The sequence below is a fragment of the Saccopteryx bilineata genome, chromosome 4 (assembly GCF_036850765.1).
Source record: "Saccopteryx bilineata isolate mSacBil1 chromosome 4, mSacBil1_pri_phased_curated, whole genome shotgun sequence".
Lineage (NCBI taxonomy): Eukaryota > Metazoa > Chordata > Mammalia > Chiroptera > Emballonuridae > Saccopteryx > Saccopteryx bilineata.
The window spans coordinates 6,451,964-6,467,394 of NC_089493.1; the positions used below are offsets into that span (position 1 = coordinate 6,451,964).

General features: G+C 46.3%; 1 protein-coding gene across 1 annotated transcript in view; it reads left to right on the forward strand.

The window, feature by feature from the left end:
• The window catches only part of SETD3 (SET domain containing 3, actin N3(tau)-histidine methyltransferase), a 69,351-nt gene that overhangs the window by 9,570 nt on the left and 44,350 nt on the right, over positions 1-15,431 (forward strand). The window contains exons 2-6 of the mRNA XM_066276007.1: positions 632-741; positions 2,484-2,576; positions 4,585-4,733; positions 7,291-7,363; positions 8,030-8,286. Of these exons, the coding sequence (XP_066132104.1) occupies positions 639-741; positions 2,484-2,576; positions 4,585-4,733; positions 7,291-7,363; positions 8,030-8,286 (675 nt within the window). The 5' untranslated portion in view covers positions 632-638. The remainder of the gene's footprint in view (positions 1-631; positions 742-2,483; positions 2,577-4,584; positions 4,734-7,290; positions 7,364-8,029; positions 8,287-15,431) is intronic.

The following is a 15,431-nucleotide window of genomic DNA, read 5'->3' on the forward strand; positions in this document are numbered from 1 at the left end:
GCAGGGACCCAGGGAGGTCGTGGGTGGGACATATCTGACCAGGACAGAGCACCATGCAGATGCTCGTGGCCCTGCTCATAAATGCCTATCGGAAATGGACTTACTCCTGCTCTGATGCTTTCTAACAGACCGAAAACCCATCTGTTTGTGGAGTAGTCTGGCCATTTCTTATATGTTCGACCTCCAGGACCTTGTTCAAGTGTGTGGTCTGAAGCCCTGGACAAGGCACTTTGACTTCTCTGTGGATCAAAATAAAAGGATTAGATTAGTCTTTCTTATGTATGTGTACGTAACTTTTACCTCTGTGGTATCACAATAAACGTTTTAGTATATATAATAAAATCTGTGTAGTTTGAAAAAAATTCTAGAATAAAATTTTCTTAGAGTTTTTGTAGGTAAAAAAGAATGAATTTTTCTTCCAGAGACTACAAAGCAGATTTCTTTTCATTTGAGAGCCTCCAAATACTAATATTTATCACACATTTTTTTCTGGAAGGAAACTTTAGGACATGGTACATAGGAGATAAGATTTTAGCATCTTAAGGCTAAGTCACTGCTGTGCTGCATTTTATTTCTTCATTTTGTTCTTTGGAAATGTAATGTATTCTTTTTGTCTTTCTCTTCTCTATAGTCAGAAAATGGGTAAGAAGAGTCGAGTAAAAACACAGAAATCAGGCACTGGTGCTGCAGCAAGTGTGTCACCGAAGGAAACCTTGAACTTGACTAGTGAGCTGTTACAGAGTGAGTTCTGCTCTTTGCCTTCTCACCTTTCTGTGGGGCGTGTGTGTGTGGTCTCCTGCATTCGCAGTGCTGCCTGGGAGTGTCACTATCTGGTGAAGCATGAAGTTAGCCACGTGGCCTGGGCAAGTTTCAGAACCTCTTGACCTCTCGGTGTCCCCACCTGTAAAATGGAGCAGCTGCCGCCTGTGGGTGCTGTGTAACTATAACGGGTCCGGGATGAAGGGCTGAGCAGGGAGCTTCTACAGCACAGGCTCCCAGCACGCGGGCCTCCCGGGGCACCAGGAGACTGCTTTCTGACAGTGTGGCCTCAGACCGGTTGCTTAGCCCCGCTGGGTCTCAGTGTTCATCTTGGTAAGTGAAGCCCACCGTGGGAGTGTGATGAGGACCGTGCGAGCCCAGGCCTGTGAGGTGCGCTGTGGGCGGTCGAGCCCAAGCTGAGCAGAGCAGACTCTCAGCAGACCTTCGGAATGGCTTCCGCGCTAGGATGGCTCACCTTTATTTTCAGAGACTCAGTAATAATCTTCCAGTGTTCACGTGCTGAAGTTGTGCGTTCTTGGTTCAAGGAAATTAAATATCTTGCTTTAGTAAGTTAGTATAAGCAGGTAACTTTTTTTTTAATTGTGAACTTAAATTGGTGCTATGTATGTTTCAAATTTAGCTGGGGTCACTCTATTAACTAACAACATTTGTCCCATTTTCTTTCCTCCTTATGTTTAGATTACGTGACAGGCTAAACCCCAAATAAAAATTTAGCTATCTTTCCCTGACAAGCAGGCAGCGACCAAGTGTGGGTTGGGTCCCTCCTTGAGTGTTCCCATGGACCCCCTAGGTCCCCCTCCCACCCAGAAGCAGTGCGGGCCTTCCCCAGGCTGTGTCCCACCTGTCGCCCACACTAGAGTGGAGGCAGCTTGAGGACAGGTTCCGTCTTATATTCCAGGGCCCCAGGCAGTAGTTGTTGATGGAAGAGTGAGTAAGACTGGTCAACCTTTTTATGAGCCGGCATACAGCTCGTTACTGTGTATTACCACATATACTGCTTTCACTGGGGAACAAAGGAGGCCAGAGGTTTAGCAGGAGCACGGGAAAGGCTTTCTTTAAACTGATCTGTTTAAACAGCAGAGAGCTGTGGGCAGGCCAGCTGGGGGCCAAGTGCATGGCCGGCTCTCGGGCCTTGTGCGGTCACTTCCGGGCCTGTAGTAGAATCACAGCTTCCTCTTTAGCAGTGACTGTGCCGTCTCTTTGTGTGACTCTCCCAGAGTGCTTAATATAGTGTCTTACACTTGGGTATGAAATGTTTGTTGACTAATTGTCCTTATGTCCAATTTAATGGTTCCTGTAGGGAGCAGTTGTTAGGAGGTTTAACTAGAAAGGAATGTTGACTTTCAATAGCATCTTCTTTCACTATCTAGAAGAGTTTTCAGGGCAGTATTTTGTATTTTAGTGTAGCTTTTTAGATTTTGCTGTTTACAAGTATATTCTTGGGAAAACACACCAGCAGTGGGAATGAGGTAGGTGTAAGCCAGCTGCTCACACTTAGGTACTGGGGGTACAGCTGAATGTGGGGTATTGAATGGTGTGAGGGGGTTTACGTGCCTTGAAATTACACCTGATTTGTGCTTCTCATGTTTGTCATTGTAGCTGTAGTACCTTTGTCCTTTAAAAACAAATCAACAACAACCAAAATCTTCTCTCTCCTGAAGACCACGGGTTAAGTGTCTGAGTGTGTGGCTTTTATGTTGCAGAATGCAGTAGTCCCGCACCTGGCCCAGGAAAGGAGTGGGAGGAGTATGTGCAGATCCGGTCTCTAGTGGAGAAAATACGAAAAAAACAGAAAGGTACATTTGCGGGAATGATCACATATTTTAAGAAAATGGTGTGGAGAGGGGTCACAGTCCTGGTTATTCGTCCTCTCTGCGGTCGCTGTGGGGGAGTGGGGGGCTGGGAGGAACGGGACCAGGAGCCTGTCGTTTCTGGGAGCTGTTGCTTGCTTTGGGGGAGGGAAAATGCTGAGCTTTAAAGGGGGAGATGTTTGTTTCTGGGGGCTAAAATGACCAACTTCAATTTACCTTTGTTATGTGAAACATATATTTAAATGTTTTTCCATACTCTGCTTCTGTCAGGATTTGAGGTCAGTCCATAATGCTGTGTATAGTCAACACATGAGTATATACTGATGGGTCAGTGTCGATCAAGATTTATGATGAACTCAGTCACATTTCGATTAAATAGGAGATGTAGTTCTATTTCCCAAGCTATGTTTTTACAGGGTAGATTCACTCTCAGCCAGGCTGGCACTGGGGCCAAGTGTCAGTTGAAAAAGCCTATTCAATATTCCTATTGTTTTTGTTCTGTAAGGCACAAAAAGTAAAGATTGGTATTCAGGGCCACATGGGAGGTGGAGGCAAAAGCATAACAAGTAGTCTGCGTTTTAAAGGATGAGAGAACGTCCTTGGGCTCCCTGTTTATTTATTGCCGTGAAAGTGAGTCAGAGAGGGTTTATTTGCTCTGTGAAGTGGTAGCTTAATTGCTCCCTGTGCACACCCACCAACCTGCAGCCTTCGGTTTGATGGTTCCAAAGCCCAGAGGGGGACAGGCCCCTTCATAAGGAGTTTGTCTGCACCGCATGCAGACACTAATTCTGGCTCACCAGAGACATGGCTGAGAAGTTTTGTATGTCTTGCGTGTCTTCTGAGCAGGAACTGTTTGCTGCAACTGACAGCAAAGCTAGAGCGCCCACTTGTTTTCAGTGAGTCTGAGATCCTCTCGAGCAAAATCAGTTTTCTTCAACACTGCCGGGTAGTCCCGCTCTACACACCTAGGTGACCCGTAATGACACAGTGCTGCCGTGGCTGTGGACACCTGGGCTGGCTTCCTCTCCCAGCTCCTCCTGTTAATCAAGTTCCTGTTCCTCTCCCTTTATTCAGCCAAAAGAGAATGGTTTTTCCTACGCACGGCTTATCTTTCTGAACATTTTAAATAAAATAGCAAGCTGAAAAACGCAGAAAATAATATAGCAACACTTAAGGGCCCAGATTGAAAACATGCGAAAGCCTTGCCGGTCCGTTCAAGTTCTCCTTTCCTTCCTGCCCGCCTGCTGGTCTGATCCGTTTCCCTTCCTTCATTGCTTATTTTATTTTGTATTTGTTTTTAAGAAATAACTGTTATGCATATAGATGTCTGCAGCCCCACACTTCATCTCCTCCCCTTCCCTCCACGTGGAGGGTGTTATCTTGACTGTGAATGTTTTTCTACTTCAACTATAGCCTCATAAAAATATATGGTAGTAGCTGGTGTTTTTAAAATGTACATAAGTGGTATCACAAACTACTTTTGTGTTTTACTTGTATCGATGCATGCGATCCAGCTCATTTACATTGCTCCACAAAGTTCTTTCACAGAGCTCTCCAGGTTTGTGCTCTTAGAGTCAGGGCTCGGCCCTACACGCATCTTCTTGTGCACACGTGTGAGCTGCTGATGTTTGTTTTCAGGGAGTTTTGTTAAAGCAAATGTGCATCTGAGAGATGGCATGTTAACTGACGAGGGAGCTGCTCTTTGAATCTGCAGTCGCTGCGAGGGTTTTCCCCTTCCCATCATATACCTAACAGTCAGTATTCGTATTATCTGGGGTCTGTAAATATTTCTCTGTAACCCAGAGGGAGTTGAGGATTTCAAGTACCCTTCCTGTCACTATGTGCTGTAACTATATGGTGGTAGCTGTGAATTTTTTTCAAGATTTGAGCGTTATTACTATTTACCATGTCAGTTACATTGTTTTATTTTCTGAGAGTAACATGAATATGTCCTAAAAGTAGCTTTTGTTTTGTAAAATGTGGATTGATACAGGTCTGTCTGTTACTTTTGATGGGAAAAGAGAAGATTACTTTCCTGATCTAATGAAATGGGCCTCTGAAAATGGAGCTTCGGTTGAGGGTTTTGAAATGGTTAATTTCAAAGAAGAGGGCTTTGGTTTGAGAGCAACAAGAGATATCAAGGTGAGTTTATAAACTGTTGGTCTGGGCCGGGGTCGGGGGGGTGTGAGTACGTCTGGATTGTGTTGTATAGAGCAGTATTTTTCAACAGATTAGCTCCATGCAGCAATAGGGTGGTTGACTCTCCTGCTGACCAGCGGTTGGAAAACAGAGAACACAGGACGTGAAGCAGATGCCTTGGGCTTGTCCTGAGCCTTGTGGGTGGGAAGGGGTGCCGGGCGCAGCCAGCACTGTCTCTCCTGCCACAGAGATCCCCTAATGTGTTCTGGGCAGCCCCTGCCACCTGTCCTCCTTGGGAGCCATGCTAATAACTCATGAGTGGGCAAGTCAGGTCACGTTTTGGGGCCTCTGTTAGGGGCCCATAGAACATGTCTCATGGGATTCTGAGCTCTAAGTATAGAGAAGGATGTGGGCTCAGGTGGTTTGTGGGTGGAGCGCACGGGGCTCTGAGGTTGATTGGATGTAGGTGGGGCTGGGGAAAGGCAGTGTAGAGGATGCAGGACGCTTACCGGTTTTTTGGAATGGATGTCTGAGTGGTTGGAGGTACCACTTACTGAAATGACAAACCAGAGGTGATAGGAAAAGAAGAGAAATATACATCCGCTGAGGGACAGATCCTTGTTCTTCACTCTTTGTCCTTCCTTCCAGATAGAGGGAGCAGCAGCCTCCTCTGCCTCTCTACGCCTCTCCTGGAAATACTTACTCTGTGATGATTGGGGAGAGGAACTGGGGCTGGCCTTTGTCTTGGGGAGATGTCTGCCATGTGTGTTCACCGTGCTGTGCCCTCTCCCCAAGTTTCCAGGGGCCAGTCATGTGTGGGAGGTCTCGGGGGCTCCAGTGCTACCTGTAACCAGGTGGGAATCTAATTCTGGGATTCAGTTAGGGATATTTTGCGTGACCATCTGTTGGAGTCTTGTGTCTCTCTTAGTTGGTTCAGAACTTGGGTAGAAGAAATGGGTGTTATTACTAGGCCTGCTCAAACTTCCAGCAACATTTTTGGCCAGGTTGTAGTTAACCTTTTGATGATAAAAAGATAAACCATACACTGATTTATTAGATATTTATTGAATAATCTGGCCTAACCTGTGGTGGTGCAGTGAATAAAGCGTTGACCTGGAATGCTTAGGTTGCTGGTTCAAAGCCCCAGGCTTGCCTGGTCAAGGCACATACAAGAAGCAACTACTACTAGTTGGTGCTTCTTGCTCCTCCCCATTTCCCCCTCTCTCCCTCTCCCCTCCCCCTCTCCCCCTCCCCCCTCTCCCCCTTTTCTCCTCTCCCCCTCTCCCCCTTTTCTCCTCTCCCCCTCTCCCCCTCTCCCCTCTCCCTTCTCCCCTCTCCCCTCCTCCTCTTCCCCTCTCCCCTCCCCCTCTCCCCCTCCCCCATTCTCTCCCTCTCCCCTCTTCCCCTCTCTCCCTCTCCCCTCTCTAAAATAAGGAATAGTATGCCAATGGTACCTTGCTTGTTATATCAGGCTTCCAAAAAAAAAAAAATCAGATTTCTTCATGATGCTTATCATCTATAGTATGGGACAAAGTGTATGTAAACATAATTCAAATAGTAGGTAAATGTTGCCGGAGTAATTAGATGGCACACGTTCTTTTGCATCAGATGAATAGCATCATTAATGTGGCTGTTGCCCAGAACACCTTGGCTGAACTGCCGAGACCAGCTCAGCAGTGGGCGGGCATGAGAGGAAGGCACTGCAGGACTTAAGAAAAAACACACACGACACAACATAGAGAAAAGATGAGCACAGGGGATCCCCAGCCTCTAGGACTGAGAGCCCAGATCTCTGCAGCCTCATCGTGTTTATTGGTCTCTTTGCTCATCAAGCAATAAGTGCATGTTAGTTTGTTTTTTTACTAAGGCATACTTGTTAAGCTTTATTGAGGTAACTGATGATGTAAAAAACGTACATGTTGACTATATGCATTTTGATGAGTTTAAACATCTGCATACACACCTGTGGTACCATCACCACATTTACTGCAAGCAATGTAAATAAATACACATACAGAACGTATTGGAAAAGGGCATCTCATTGATAAAAATGAGAGAATACTTTGGGGAAAAAACGAGTAAGCCGAAGTCTGTGTCGTGGGCATGTGATTCTGCTGTGAACTTGTGGAGGAGGGAGGACTTCCCCTGAACACTCGGCCCGGCAGCCGGGCACATGCACGGAGTCGGGTTTTTGCGGGAAGTAGAATTGTTTTGTTTTTAGCATTTAAAAATGTACAGCAAGGAATAAACACCTTTGAGCTTTACGCCACATTGTTATATGTTTCAAATTAAAGTAGAAAGTTTCCTTTTGTTTTCTCAGTATGTATAGTTAGTTTTCTACTGGAGACAGGATTTTAAACAGCTCACATTCATTCAAGGACACCATCAATGCTTACTGCATTTAAGATGCACTCAGCTATTAGAAACGAGGTGCCGATATGCACCCTTACATTGTCTTTCATGTGTGGTGGGGTTTCTGACCACAGACACAGTTGGATTGAAGACTGGAACATGCTGTGTTTTCCTTATTCTACTGTTTTCTTATTTTTTTTCCTCCTAGGCAGAAGAATTATTTTTATGGGTTCCACGGAAATTACTAATGACTGTTGAATCTGCTAAAAATTCCGTTTTGGGTGAGAATAATTTCTGACTGTTCAAAGCAAAGTGAAAATGATAGAAATATGTAAAATATCTTGTGGAGCTAAGGACCGTATTTGGTTGTTTTCTCACCTAGTGAACTGCCGAGACCAGCTCAGCAGTGGGCGGGCACGAGAGGAAGGCGCTGCAGGACTTAAGGAAAAACACACACGACACAACATAGAGAAAAGATGAGCACAGGGGACCCCCAGCCTCTAGGACTGAGAGCCCAGATCTCTGCAGCCTCATCGTGTTTATTGGTCTCTTTGCTCATCAAGCAAATTAGCAGAGCCTGGATCAAATTAGTCTACACTGGATTCAGGTGCAGAGAAAGATGACCAACAAATGACCCCCAGGCATGTAGGAAAATGGCTGTAGGGATCAGCTGCTTCCTGTAATCAATCGTAGTGGTGCTTGCCGGGCATAAAGACTTGTCTCAAGGCTGCAGTTTAATCTCTCGGCTATTTTCCTACAGTGAACTTTTCTCCGAAATCCACATTTGATGTTTTCCATGCTTGTGCTCTGATGTGGTAGAAAGATGCATGTTACTTTAAATGTTACAGGACTATTTAGTTATTCCATAGCTTTAATATGTATTTCAAATTGAATACTTTTTAAAGACGTGATGGAACTTGTTACTGTTCAATTCTGGGTTCCTTCAGGGCCCTTATATTCCCAAGACCGGATTCTCCAAGCCATGGGGAACATCACCCTGGCCTTCCACCTGCTGTGCGAGCGGGCCGACCCCAACTCGTTCTGGCAGCCCTATATTCAGACCCTCCCCAGCGAGTACGACACGCCGCTCTACTTCGAGGAGGACGAAGTTCGGTCTCTGCAGTCCACACAGGCTGTCCACGACGTCTTCAGCCAGTACAAGAACACGGCTCGACAGTATGCCTACTTCTATAAGGTCATCCAGGTGAGCCGCTGGCTGCTGTCCACCTGTCTGTGGGACAGGGTAGGGGAGAAAGGGAAGCTACCCCACAGACGTTCTGCTGGATACCTCAGCGAGGGTGCTTCAACGTTTTGCCTTCTTACATTGTAAGGCATTCTAGTCCATTGTTTCCGTTTGTCCAAATTATCACTGAAATATGGTTCGACTAAATCTGACTACATCAGTGTCTAGGGTTAATACAGTGTGTCCGTAAAGTCATGGTGCACTTTTGACCGGTCACAGGAAAGCAACAAAAGACGATAGAAATGTGAAATCTGCACCAAGTAAAAGGAAAACTCTCCCAGTTTCATACCTATTCAGTGCAGTTCGATGTGGGCTCACGCACAGATTTTTTAGGGCTCCTTAGGTAGCTATCCCATATAACCTCTACAGCAGGGGTCCCCAAACTTTTTACACAGGGGGCCAGTTCACTGTCCCTCAGACCATTGGAGGGCTGGACTATAAAAAAAACTATGAACAAATCCCTATGCATACTGCACATATCTTATTTTAAAGTAAAAAAAAAAAAACAAAAAAACAGGAACAAATACAATATTTAAAATAAAGAACAAATAAATTTAAATCAACAAACTGACCAGTATTTTAATGGGAACTATGGACCTGCTTTTGGCTAATGAGATGGTCAATGTGCTCCTCTCACTGACCACCAACGAAAGAGGTGCCCCTTCCGGAAGTGCGGCGGGGGCTGGATAAATGGCCTCAGGGGGCCACATGTGGCCCGCGGGCCGTAGTTTGGGGACCCCTGCTCTACAGACTCGTCACTGACTGATGGCCTACCAGAACGGGGTTTCTCCACCAAACTGCCGGTTTCCTTCAACTGCTTATCCCACTGAGTAATGTTATTCTTATGTGGTGGCGCTTCGTTATAAACGCGCCGATATTCACGTTGCACTTTGGTCACGGATTCGAATTTAGCAAGCCACAGAATACACTGAACTTTCCTCTGTACCGTCCACATCTCGACTGGCATGGCCGTGGGCTGCTCCGCTGTAGACACGGTGTTACGTCATCATCTGCGCATGCGCACATGCTGCCACATCATCCTACAGAAACTGGGAGAGTTTTCCTTTTATTTGGTGCAGATTTTACATTTCTGTCGTCCTTTGTTACTTTCCTGTGACCGTTCAAAAGTGCACCATGGCTTTACGGACACACTGTATAAACAGCAGTTGTTCTCAAGTTATGCAGGTTATCAAGTTTTTCTGAAAACAACATAGTGAAAATTTAAGCACTATAAAATGTAATGCAAAACAGAAACAGTGCTCTGCGTATAAATTATTCAAGAAAATGAAGTCCATCTGTGGGTACTTCATGTATATAGGTAGTGAAATATTAACAGTGAGTGTACTAAATTTGTGATGCTCAATTCTTTGTTTTTCAAAGTGGACTGTGTATTAGTTTTAATTAGCTCTGAGTAAAATAGTCATATACAAATCTCTGTAAGGTTGAGTAGGAAGCGTCAGGGCCCATGGCTGATAGGAGTATGGTTTCCTGTGAGAAGCTGGAAAGGCACTGTGGTTGAAATCACCTCTGCCGGCCAGTGTGGTGGTAACAGGGTGGGCTGGTTCAGATCCCTGCAGCACTGCCTGGAGCCGTGTCGTTCTGGGGCAGGCTGTGCTTCCGTTCCCTCCCCCGTGAGATGGGATGCTGCAGCACCTGACTCCCAGGGTTGCTGAGTGGACAGAATGAGTTGGCTTTTGTGAGGCCTCCAGTTGGACTTGTTACAGAAATGTGTGATATCTGTTACCATTTTGTGTTTTGATCCTTTAGGCCAGTGGTCCCCAACCCCCGGGCCGCGGACCGGTACTGGTCTGTGGGCCATTCGGTACCAGTCCGCAGAGAAAGAATAAATAACTTACATTATTTCCGTTTTATTTGTATTTAAGTCTGAACGATGTTTTATTTTTTTAAAATGACCAGATTCCCTCTGTTACATCTGTCTAAGACTCACTCTTGATGCTTGTCTTGGTCACGTGATACATTTATCCGTCCCACCCTAAAGGCCGGTCTGTGAAAATACTTTCTGACATTAAACTGGTCTGTGGCCCAAAAAAGGTTGGGAACCACTGCTTTAGGCCATGTTGTTTATGGACTTTTGTTTTAAATTGCATCTCCCTGTCCTCACAGTACCTTGTTAATATTTCTTAGTCCTTTCTTCTAAGAAACTCCCATTTATAAAGGACAGATCACAAGCTCAGGATGGCTTTGAAGTCTTATGTTTTGTTGCTGATTTTTGGTCTCATGTATTTGAATCTTAAAATTTAGTGCAAATGTTTGTTTGCTATAGTTTTAAATCATGTTAAATGACATACTGTCCAGTCAAATTGGCATTGTAGGAAAGTGGCCCTGTCTCTCCTATGACCCCACACGCCTCTAGGTGCCCTGGAGACCCACGTCCAGTGGGAGAAGCACAGCTTCCACGCTACAAATGCTGTCACCCCAACAGTGTGGTCAGTCTGGCTGTGGTTCTTCCTCAAGGAGAAAGCATGACCGTCACTTAACACTAGTACACAGAGGCAGTAGAGAGAAATCGCTAGAAAATAAAAATACATAGTAATGAACTTTGTAGAAAATTTCTCACCCAGTGACTTAGTTTCAGAATAAATACGTTGTGTGACAACCACGAATGTGTAGGTCAGGGGTCCCCAAACTACGGCCCGTGGGCCACATGCAGCCCCCTGAGGCCATTTATCCGGCCCCCGCTGCACTTCTGGAAGGGGCATCTCTTTCATTGGTGGTCAGTGAGAGGAGCATAGTTCCCATTGAAATACCGGTCAGTTTGTTGATTTAAATTTACTTGTTCTTTATTTTAAATATTGTATTTGTTCCCGTTTTGTTTTTTTACTTTAAAATAAAATATGTGCAGTGTGCATAGGGATTTGTTCATAGTTTTTTTTATAGTCTGGCCCTCCAACGGTCTGAGGGACAGTGAACAGGGACAGGTCCCCCTGTGTAAAAAGTTTGGGGACCCCTGGTGTAGGTTGTGGAGTAGAAGAATTTTGCGTAAGAATTCATGACTGAAAAACATAAAAGTTTTTAAAACGTCCTATTTTAAGTCTCGCTGTTTTTGTAGTTTTAGAACGGTCTCATTGCTTCTCGAAGTTGTCAGTAGCGGTCCTGAGGAAGCATGAACGGCATCGTGCTGCTGTTTCAGATTGCTGCCGCGTTCCCTCGCGTCAGGACTGAACCGTGAACTTCCCTGCGCTTCCAGACTCGGATGGGGGGCCTTGTGCCCTTCCCGCTGATCACTTCATCTGTACGTCAGCGCTCAGGGAGAAAGAGTGGGGTCTCACATCAGTCCTAGTTTGGGGGTCGAACTTCTAGGGCTCAATTTGGTGTTTCTAATTGACTTTCGATAACTAGAGGCCTGCACCAAGCTGTGCCTCTGAACCAACACCCATTGATTTTCTTCTGCGCTGATGCTGGCCAGGGTCTGCCAGCCACGGCTCCTGACCTCTGTCTCGTAGTGCATCAGCCAAGTGACGGTGAGTGGGACTCGGTCCCTGTGTCTGGGGTGGCGATCCCAGGTCCCCGGGGGCGGGCGTGGGAAGTTCGCAGTCCAGCCTCACGCCTCGCTGCAGGACTGAGGATTTCTGTCCCCACAGAGAAGTAGCGGAGGCCCTGTGTCTGCTCACCAGCAGTCCCTTCAGGTGCGGCTCTGCACTGCGTTCTTGATCTCAGTGGTTCCCCTCTGTCTCTCCGCTGCCTGAAAACCAGAAAGAATCTCCTGTTCTTTCCTCCCAGCATGTGTCCTCGGCCAAGGGCTTCCAGTGGCCACTTGCTTGTTCAGATTACTTTCTGTCTTTAAGTTGCTTTACCAGATTCTTTCAACAGCCTTCCAGGCAAGTCTCCAGGTCTTATTCTTCAACATCTTTGTAACAATTTGTTGCCATTTTCTATTCTATCTGAAAGTTTGAATTACTTTGTAGTATATTAAGGAAACCTTATTGAAATTTTCGTTTACTACACTGAATTATCCCATCCTTGAGGATGATATATCTGTGTATTCTTTGCTATCTTTTAATAAATTAGTGTTAATTTTTTCCATGAAAAGGAAAAAAAAAGCCCTAGTCTTTGTAGGCCTTTGCTGGTCCTCCCAGGTGTTTCTGACATTGTAGTCTTCTTCAGATGTCCGGGGCACAGTGTGTCCTTGAGGTGTCCAACAGATGACATGGAACAGCGGGTAGTGTTGATGAGGTGCCAGAAGAATTGAACTCTTGTTTATATCAGTTGGCCTAGGACAGTGGTCGGCAAACTCATTAGCCAGCAGAGCCAGATATCAACAGTACAACGATTGAATTTCTTTTGAGAGCCAAATTTCTTAAACTTAAACTATATAGGTAGGTACATTCCTTATCGAGTAGCGCGCGCACTTGGTATTTTGTGGAAGAGCCACACTCAAGGGGCCAAAGAGCCTCATGTGGCGTCAACCAGGGGCCTAGTGTAAGATTGGTTTCCTTACATGTCATTTGGCTTAAAGTCGCAGAACCCACCCACAGCATTAGGTGAGGTACCTTGTGTTAAGAGCTAGTACCTGCTGGAGAAGCTTCATACTGCAGCGGAATGGTTCAGGAAAGGCGACACCCAGCCTCGGGAGCTCGCTTTAGAAACTCGGTTCTGCCAAATGCTGGGGAAGGCGTGTGCATTGACGGCCTCGGTGGCAGAATTTCTGTCAGTCTGTGGAAAGGAAAGCGCAGTGTCCTCTAGAACTGTTTCAGAGTCTCACCCCTATGAAAATACTGCCAGCAGATTAGGACATTCCAGAGTTCAGCTTCAGGTTGGGTGTTTTGCATGGAAAACTGTGTTTTATGATAGAAATCAGTGAAAAAGCAGGATTTGGCTTAAACCCAACTTTGAAGTAATGCAATTGTGTTAAAGTGAAGCAAGTTATGTTGGATTTTACTTGACTTAGCATAGAACAGGGATCCCCAAACTATGGCCCATGGGCCGCATGTGGCCATTTATCCTGCCCCGCCACACTTCCAGAAGGGGCACCTCTTTCATTGGTGGTCAGTGAGAGGAGCATAGTTCCCACTGAAATACTGATCAGTTTGTTGATTTAAATGTACTTGTTCTTTATTTTAAATATTGTATTTGTTCCCATTTTGTTTTTTTACTTTAAAATAAGATATGCGCAGTGTGCATAGGGATTTGTTCATAGTTTTTTTTAGTCCGGCCCTCCAACGGTCTGAGGGACAGTGAACTGGCCCCCTGTGTAAAAAGTTTGGGGACCCCTGGCATAGAGGAATGGTAGTCCAAGTACATTTCATTCATGTCAGTGAAAAAGAAATGAATAGACCCCAGGAGTGAGCTGTTTCATTGATAAGCGCACCTAATGGACCGGCTCTGCCATGCGGGATACCAGCTTGTCCTAAGGGTCAAAGCTCTCTTAGGGACTCACTCATTTTCCTGTGTTGTTGAGCTCGACTATAGCGCTCTTTTAAGTAGATGCAGGTGTACAGGGTTTAACAGAATAGAAGCATATCTCTAAAATGACTGTTTTGGCCCTGGCCGGTTGGCTCAGCGGTAGAGCGTCGGCCTAGCGTGCGGAGGACCCGGGTTCGATTCCCGGCCAGGGCACATAGGAGAAGCGCCCATTTGCTTCTCCACCCCTCCACCGCGCCTTCCTCTCTGTCTCTCTCTTCCCCTCCCGCAGCCAAGGCTCCATTGGAGCAAAAGATGGCCCGGGCGCTGGGGATGGCTCTGTGGCCTCTGCCCCAGGCGCTAGAGTGGCTCTGGTCGCAATATGGCGACACCCAGGAGGGTTGCAACATGGCGACGCCCAGGATGGGCAGAGCATCGCCCCCTGGTGGGCAGAGCGTCGCCCCCTGGTGGGCGTGCCGGGTGGATCCCGGTCGGGCGCATGCGGGAGTCTGTCTGACTGTCTCTCCCTGTTTCCAGCTTCAGAAAAATGAAAAAAAAAAAAAAATGACTGTTTTCCTGTTGATCTACAATTGAAGTGACTGTCCCACTTCACTGGGGTTTCTCTGGTGTTGGTCGGACAGTTTGAGAGGTGCAGGGGATGGGACATAGATGGAGATGCTTGTTTGCATTGGCTGTTGTCAGTTTCATTTCAAGGACATATCAGTCACAGCAGGTGTCCACTGGTCCCGCCTGACCCTTCTGGCTGAATAGGCAGTCCTGTTGGCTGTTCTTGAACAGGCAGCTTCTCCGATGTTGCCAGGGCTGTGGTGGCAGCAGTTTGGAGCAAGCATACTTACAATTTGCTGAGAACAGGGCCACCAAGAGGCAAAGGAAGATTTCATTTTCGTTCCTGGCTTATGCGTGGTTGTGTCCGGGTGCAGTCAGCTGCTTCTCCCCTGTTCGTGTGTCCCCGGTGACAGCACAAGAGCAGCATCAGCTGTGAATGGCCAGAGCAGAGCTAGCCCGTGTTTCCTAACGCTCACCTATGTGTGTAAGAGTGGTTAGACACAAGGTCCTAGGAACACGTGGCCCGGTAGAGTGAAGACCTCTGGGCGTTAGCTTGCTTTAAAGATCCCAACACTCTGAGACTTGAGTGTGGTATGTCAGCATCTGAAGCTGTTTGTAGACCTGTGTGTAGATTGTGGACTTGACCACATGCTGTGCCTTTGTGTGGTTTTATCTCCTCTGACGGCAACTTCTGCAAGGTTGTATTGGACATCGTCCCTCCCAGGAGGAGGGGGCTCTGTATTTAGTGTGTATGTCCTGTTGGTTCTTCCTTTCTGCCTAGAAACGCATGTAAGAGTCTTAGTGTCTTGTTTTTGTTCTTAACCAATTGTATCCCCTTGGTTGTTTATTAATTCAACTAATATTTACTATATCTCAAGTGCGAGATGCCACATCTGAGGACGGGGACTAGTATCTCTGGGGATGCAAAGATTTTAAAACTTTTTATTTTGAAATAAGTTTTTAGACTTCGGAAAGGTTACAAAGTTGAAAGCCTGGCCCCGGACACTGCTTCCTGGATACCATTCTTCTGACCTCATTCCCACTCACACTTTTCCCTGCAGGCAGAAGCGTTCCCTGTGTGACGTTTTTTCCTCAGCCAGCTTCATGGCAGTGTCACGTCTTCTCCAGAGGGGGAGGGGCACGGACAGCTGCCGTGGCGAAGAGGGAAAGAACAGAGG